The 7,293-nt window shown below is 37.7% G+C and overlaps 2 protein-coding genes across 5 annotated transcripts in view; both read right to left on the bottom strand.

Moving 5' to 3' along the window:
• ptpn6 (protein tyrosine phosphatase non-receptor type 6) overlaps positions 1-2,720 on the bottom strand; it is a 34,121-nt gene extending 31,401 nt beyond the window's left edge. The window contains exon 1 of the mRNA XM_014024492.1: positions 2,695-2,720. Coding sequence (XP_013879946.1) covers positions 2,695-2,705 — 11 coding nt within the window. The 5' untranslated portion in view covers positions 2,706-2,720. The remainder of the gene's footprint in view (positions 1-2,694) is intronic.
• Positions 2,721-3,736: 1,016 nt separating this feature from the next.
• chd4b (chromodomain helicase DNA binding protein 4b) overlaps positions 3,737-7,293 on the bottom strand; it is a 21,848-nt gene continuing 18,291 nt past the window's right edge. For all 4 annotated transcript variants that reach the window (XM_014024487.1, XM_014024489.1, XM_014024491.1 and 1 more), the window contains exons 38-40: positions 6,766-6,898; positions 6,462-6,657; positions 3,737-4,930 (exon numbers count right to left, since the gene is read on the bottom strand). In XM_014024487.1, coding sequence (XP_013879941.1) covers positions 4,728-4,930; positions 6,462-6,657; positions 6,766-6,898 — 532 coding nt within the window. In that variant the 3' untranslated portion in view covers positions 3,737-4,727. The remainder of the gene's footprint in view (positions 4,931-6,461; positions 6,658-6,765; positions 6,899-7,293) is intronic.

Raw genomic sequence — 7,293 nt, 5'->3', positions numbered from 1 at the left:
AATAAAAATAAAAACCAGCTCAGTCAGTCACAGAATTCTGCATACAGTCATTACGGTTCAGGTAAAATAAACTAATGTCTGACAGGGTTCCTGGGATTTCATGAAAACGTGTTTTCCTTAAGTAAATCTTAAAATTTCAATGAATATTTCATTCACACAAAACGCTTAGAAATAAAGGCTCAGTTAAGTCAAGTTTGCACAGGGAGCAAGCGGTGTAGGCATTTATAACTGACGTTTACACTGGTGCAGTTTGAAAGAACCATGTGGCAGCCCTGCATAGGTTTTTGGAGGTGCATGTCCAGGCGTCGCAACACCAGGTGGAAAGCAAAGGATTGTGATTTTAACACTTGAACGTTACAGGTTAAGGTAAGTATATGGTTACCTATGGTAAATGCATCTGTTTTTAAGTAGACTTATCATGGCTTTTAATCTTTTTTCACATCTAAATCATTCAGTTGGGGTCTATATAGAGTGGAACTCTACTGCTTTGGTCTGAATTATCTTTATTTTCACTTTACAAGCCCCTCTTCCACCCCTTTTCTGAGGTGTGTCTCAGATCAACTCGTTTTGAGGCTGTCTCTTTAAATCTAAACGAGGCACTTTAGACCCCGCCCCCCTTCAGCTTCCACAACGGTTCATTCTAGCTTGATAGAGGGGGTAACGTCTGTAGTTGATAAGTCCCGGTCTTATTTGGCAATTCTGTTGCAAATACTGTGACATAAAAGTTAAAAAAATGTAAAAGAAAATAAAATAAAAAAACTGAGTGGGTTGAAAAAAATATGACCCAAAAAGGATGTATTTGCAGCACCGGGAGAGACTAAATTCAACTCTTCTGCACTCAACGAGACTCCAAGTACACAACAAATTGTATTTAACGGTTAAAAAACTCTAGCGGGATGCCTCAGAAAGCTGGAGGGAAGATAAGAAAACTTAATGAATGAATGGATGGATGGATGGATGGATGGATGGATGGATGGATGGATGGATGGATGGATGGATGGATGGATGGATGGATGGATGGATAAAAAGGATCAGTGGATCTGTGTTCGACTACTCCAGCTAGGCTGCATTTTTGAGCGCAGGTCCACTGAAAAACTTGCTGTTTCAGCAACATTTAATTAAAAAACTGTACTTTTGAGGTTAAACAAATGTTCATAATTAAAATAAATAATTTACAAGTTAAATGGGGCATGGAAATTTCTCTTTTTTGTATCGAAAAAATATGGAACTGTGAGACTAAAGTATCGAACCGAACCTTGAATTTCCTGTATCGTTGCACCCCTAATAGATANGATAGATAGATAGATAGATAGATAGATAGATAGATAGATAGATAGATAGATAGATAGATAGATAGATAGATAGATAAAAATTAATCTAATAATTGTTTTAAATCATCATCATAAAATTAAATCTGTTTTTAATGTTTTGTTAAAAACATCCCTTATAATAAATATAAAGGTTATTYCAGTTTTATTACAGTACATATTTTGTATCATTTGTGGGTTTGCATAGGGGGCTCCCTAGCCAGATCCTAATGCTATTTATATCCATTTAAGTGTTAGCAAAGTTCATTTAGCTTTAAAGGTAAACACTTCTGGATTTATGTCCACTAAGAGCTTACCCGGTACTCCACAAGGTAATGTCACAGTTTTAAGTAAAGATCTTMTGGGGTGTGTAGCTCTCAGTGTTGGGGTTGACTCTCACATACTCAAGAGTGCATCTCGATTAGAAATTCAAGATTTTCCTTCTTCTTTTGTGRTATTTTTTGGGTTTTCAGTGCAACAGTTTTCAATATTGCTTGTATTTTTTTTCCTTTGGTCTGCTAATTGACAGAATAATTGAAGCTCAGATAAACTTCAGTCTGGAGTTKAACTTTGTCAGTATAAACTCTTTTGGTTGTTAGGTTTAGGGTTACACCATTATTATATTATTGTAAACAAACTAATATATAAGTTTCTTCATGAATCATTATGCAAATACCTAAAAATAAAACCTAAAATGTTAATTTGTAATGTTAAAACTATTTTCATACCATAAACATCTGGTAGAGCTATTTAAAAATAATTGTCATCATTGTAAAAGAAGCTAACTGCATTAATTTCTTTAGACATACTGTATTATATACTCATTACTTTTACGTCACATATTTGTAAAAAGATCATTTCAAAATGTGAAATTTGGTGTATTTCAAAAAGCTAAATCTTTACCTTAAAACATTGCTTTTAATTGGTATATTTAGGATGTTATTCTGGTCTTAACATATGTAATTTAATGTTATTAACAAACTCAGGTTAGTTCAATATTATTTTTCTGAACAACTTTATCAAATTGTTGGTTTTACTTGTTCTTCTTAATGTGAAAACAAAAATTTAAGTGAATAAAATCATGAATATTCAAAAACCCACTACAGCGGTACAAAGTGCTTTAGGAATTTGACTCTGATGACTTCAGTAATTATTACTAAATTGCCTGATCTACTTTGATGTCAAGTTTTATTAAATGTGTTTGATATCGAGTTAAAAGTACTGAAAGTTTTTCTGAAGGTGGAAATGAAAAACAGAAAGAAAAAAAAACACATTAAAGGAAAATAATTAAAAAAATGGGGAAACAGAAGTAACACCAAAACATGGCAGCAACAAAGATAGCTTAAAAAGTGAACACTAAAAGAAGAAATAATAAAAAATAACTCACCCACAAGACATTGTGTTGCCTCCTCTCTGCTCCCAGGATAAATGGGAGGTTGGATTTTTCTGGACCAGGAAGTGATGCGTCGTATCTCATCAGTGTCGCTGAATGAGGTGATTTTTAGGGTTTCTCCACCTCAACACAATCATATTCAGTCAGGTTACACAAATAACAGTTACAGCTGATTTCAGTCCAGGTTAACCACCTTCGTCCAGATTTTCTGCACTCCTAACATCCAGTTTAKCTGATGTTAAACCCTGAACTCTTTCATGATGCCATCAGGCTCAACCAATCGTCTCCAGCTGTAATTTACTGTAATTTTTCCTAATTACTGTGCTATCTGTGGGAGAAAATGTGTCTGTTCCTGCCCCACCACCCCGCCACGAGGACCACACCCCACTCCCTGATATTCCTCTCACAACCTGCTCCACGAGGAAGAGCAGGGCTGCTTTTATCTGTCCAGCAAATCTGCATTTGCTTCCATGCAAATTCCACCTCATCCTTCTAGGCTTGCATGCAAACCATATTGTGCTCTCGGTGCTCGGCGCTTGGGTCAGCCGAACATTTGTGCACAACTGGACGGTTATCCGCACTTGCTAAATAACTGACATAAACAAAGAGTGAATAAAAGAGAAAAAAAAGGACAGAACCGAGTGTTTCTGTTTTTAACATAAATAAAAATCTCACTCTTTAAAAAGGATAAAAATCTTATCAGTCACCATCAAAATATTTCAGTTAATGCATGGTTTGTAAGTTTACATAAAGGATTTACATAAGCTAAGGACAAAAAAATGTCAATGCAGTTGAACTTTAACTGTTCTCTTGAATACTTTAATAAATTAATCAATAAAATGAACTTTTATTACCTTTCAGCAGGTCCACTCTTCCTGAAGTACTGGACCTGGACTTGCAGAGTCAGTTTACGGGCACAATCAATGCCTGACGAGAATTTAACAAGGCTTGCTCTTTCAATAAGTCACCTATTAAAGATTAATAAATGTCTTTGCCAAATGCAAAATGTCATAGAACGCATGAAAAAGAAGACAGATATTTTTTTCATGTTTTATTGTAGTTCATAAAACAACAAATTGGTAACAACAACAACTAATTTCATAATTGTAAATGAACATAACAATTAGACAGTAAGAAATTWAATTAACTTAAAGATTACCATCATTCTCAAAAACAGTCACATGTACCAAAAAGCTGTTTTTGTTCATGAAAATTTAGGAAACTTCTCAATTTGTGGTTTGGGTAGGAATGTTGGGGTACTGGTTAGAGTGTGTGAACAGAGCTGATCCCAGACCAGCTTCACTGATGGGACAGGTGACGGGACAAAGACGAGACCAGATAACAGATCTGACAGACCGATGTGAGAACACAGTCTCTCAGTGGTGGGGCATTCTGCAGTAGAGATGCACATTATTACACCCCGTTTATTACGAACACATGAAACGCACAAACTCTTCTTTTTAAACACACAGACCAGTACCGCATTGGTGACAATGTTTCTGCTAAATGACTTCTAAGAAATTGGTGGTTTCACAAGATCCTTAAGGTGAAAACGAGCACAATAAAACCCCTCAGTGATCTAAAAGTTAATACAAAGCACTGAGAAACTTCAAACATGCTGCTCTTGCCCTGATCGGTCCTCCTCTGCTTAATGGTACATATGTTACAAACACGTTTGACCCTGCTGCCAGGTGAAAGGAGGACAAGTGAAAGGAGCTGCCTGCAGTTCAGTGTTCAGGACTAGAGTTGAATCTGATCCCAGAAGGAGAAATGTTTCTTTTGTTTTTAGTCTGCAGAGAGACAAGTGGCTCTTYTATTTACCCCCATCATTCATCTACAGTTCCAGCCTTTTTCAAAACCGAAGTAAAGCAGCTTCTGGGTCTGGAGGTGGATTTTTCTGCTCAGAGCAAGGACGACTAACCTGACTGACTGTACATGGTGTTTGAAGGGGAGGACATCTGCTACATGGCGGTGAGGTGACAGCTTCCAGCTCCGGCCGGTGAGCGTGAGAGGCGCCATCCGACTGATCAGCGTGGCACCTGCATTTGCTGCGGAGTCTGTGACTGGTTCTGGGCCACCACATCGGGGCCCCGGCTCGCCAGTCGGCTGAGGATGTTCCTCTCCGACATCTGCAGCCGCACGGCCACGGGGGGGATCCTGGCGATGGTTGCCGGCAGACGAGTGACATCGGCCTTCATGTCACTCAGTAGTTCCTCGAGCTGTTTGAGAACTGGACACATCAAAATAACAACAAGGGTTCTATCGTTATTGTTCAATTGGCAAAATCAACATTCATAAACTTAAATGCTACATTTAACATTTACATTCTAGTGTGTTGTGTGAGGTTTAAGAAAACTGTCCTTTTAAATTAGACATATCTTTCTTTTGAATTCTTTTTCACATTTAAATCATTCAGTTGGAGTGTATATAAAGTGGAATGCAATGCTTTGGTCTGAATTCCACTTTATTGTAACTCCACAAGCCCCTTTTTCACCCCTTGTCTCAGATGTGTCTCAGATCAACTCATTTTGACGCTGTCTCTTTAAATCCGTATGCACTTTAGACTCCGCCCTCTTTCAGCTTCCAGAGTGGTTCATTCTAGTTTGATGGAGGAGTTCATGATTATGTAGAAACGTAGAAAAATGTTATTTACAAATTAATTCAAAGATGGTTCAGTTGGTAGAGCTGTTGCCTCTCAGCAAGCAGGTTGCCGGATCAAATCCCGGTTGGGGACCTTTCTGGGTAGAGTTTGCATGTTCTCTCTGTGCATGCGTGGGTTTTCTCTGGGTACTCCAGTTTCCTCCCGCAGACGAAAAACATGAATTTTAAACAACACAGTAACGTTTAATTGTCATAACTTAGTGGCATTTAATGAGGTTCTTCTTTTAAAAATGTATTTTCAGTAAACATGAGAGGGATTTCCTTTTTATTATTAATTCTCTTCTGCCTCATCCAGTGTAACCAGGGGAAATACAGAAGTTGTTAGCTTCTACCCACGTTTCAGCACAAGAGATCATTGTGACAAAATAAATGCTCCCTGGTATTAATATGAAACTGATCTGCAGCAGAAAATGTAGTTGCAGGGCTTCTTTTATGTTTTTTTTCTTTCCTACAAATAACCTGTGTTTTTTCAAATAAACCATAATCAGAACAGATCACCAAAGGTTTTAAAATGAAGTGGCATCCTAGTTCCTCACTATGTTCTGACTTTTAAAATCTCAAAAATACTCTTAATCACATTTATCTCTAACGATAATATTTGTCAGCTGCGATAAATCATCCCCACAATCAAACATAATAATTTCCTTGCATTCCTGGCTCAAATTAAATAAAAGTATTTATGTCATAAGAGTGACGTTTGACATTTGCTGCTGGCAACATTGGCTGGAAAAAATTTTTATATTTCTGTTTACATAGTTGCTCCTATCTTTTTCCTAYAAAAGATGCATCAGTTGATATGGAGCTTAGCTGTTTAAAAGCCTGCTTATAATAAACAGAGCAATATGGCAAAATTCAAGTAATCACAGTATAATTCTGAATTTAATTTCATGTCCACAACACTCGCATTTCCCAAACCACACTGTGGCCCTGACTAACCCCAACCACTCATTAAGGCTAAAGACAATTTGAACTTTATCTTATCTTGTAGCACAATATCAGTTTTATTGTGCTGTAAAAGAAAAATATATGTTGTATAAATAGGCTTTCTGTAATGACACCTAYAGAGGAGAGAACATCTCTGAGGATCTGACTGAAGTTACCTTTATGAAGCACTGCGTTGGCTGGTTTGTTTCCAGACATGGACTCTTTGCTGAGGTGCTGATGAGACTCAGCGAGACACTCTACCTCACTGAATCGAGTGTTGAGGGCCATGGAGGGGTGGGCCGGATCTTCTGTCATGTTCAGGTAGGCCGCCCTGCGTAACTGCTCCTCGATCACCAACGCCTGCTCCAGTAACTTTAGGAAACCACAAACAGACCAGAAATAACCACCGAGACACAACACAAAACAGAGTTGGTGGGTGAGTGGGGGAGAGATTCTGCAGAACCAGAGTGCTGTTTTCACCTTGAACCTGCGAGCCAGAAACTTATTCTTGATCTCCAGGAAGTTTCCTCTGCTCATCTCTCCTTTGAAGGGCTCATTGATGATGGCAAACCTCACGTCATTCTGCACATCCTGCCATCGAGCATAACCGTGTCTGAGAGACACCAGAGTCAAGAAAAACAAACGAGGCTGCTGATTCAGGACAGTCATTTAACAAAATACATCTAGGTTGACTATACAACTGAAAAACTGTTGATCTGCTTCCATGAGATACATCTCTGTCTGTGTCAATGCAGACACATAGATTAGACAGATTAAACACATAGATTAGACAGATTAAACAYATAGATTAGACAGATTAAACAAACACAGATTTGGTGTTTCTTWAGGTTACATTGACGTCATGAGGTTACATGACAAAAAAAAGGTTACATTGACATCATGCTTCTGTGGTAAACACATTTTATTTTTACAACAGACTCTTAAAGGGGCAATATTATGTGTTTCTCAGGCATATATTTAAATACTATACCATAATAAAGTATCTAT

This window comes from Austrofundulus limnaeus, unplaced genomic scaffold (genome assembly GCF_001266775.1).
Source record: "Austrofundulus limnaeus strain Quisiro unplaced genomic scaffold, Austrofundulus_limnaeus-1.0 Scaffold425, whole genome shotgun sequence".
Classification (NCBI taxonomy): domain Eukaryota; kingdom Metazoa; phylum Chordata; class Actinopteri; order Cyprinodontiformes; family Rivulidae; genus Austrofundulus; species Austrofundulus limnaeus.
Note: the sequence above shows the minus strand (reverse complement) of the source record. Positions and strands in the feature narration are given on the sequence as shown.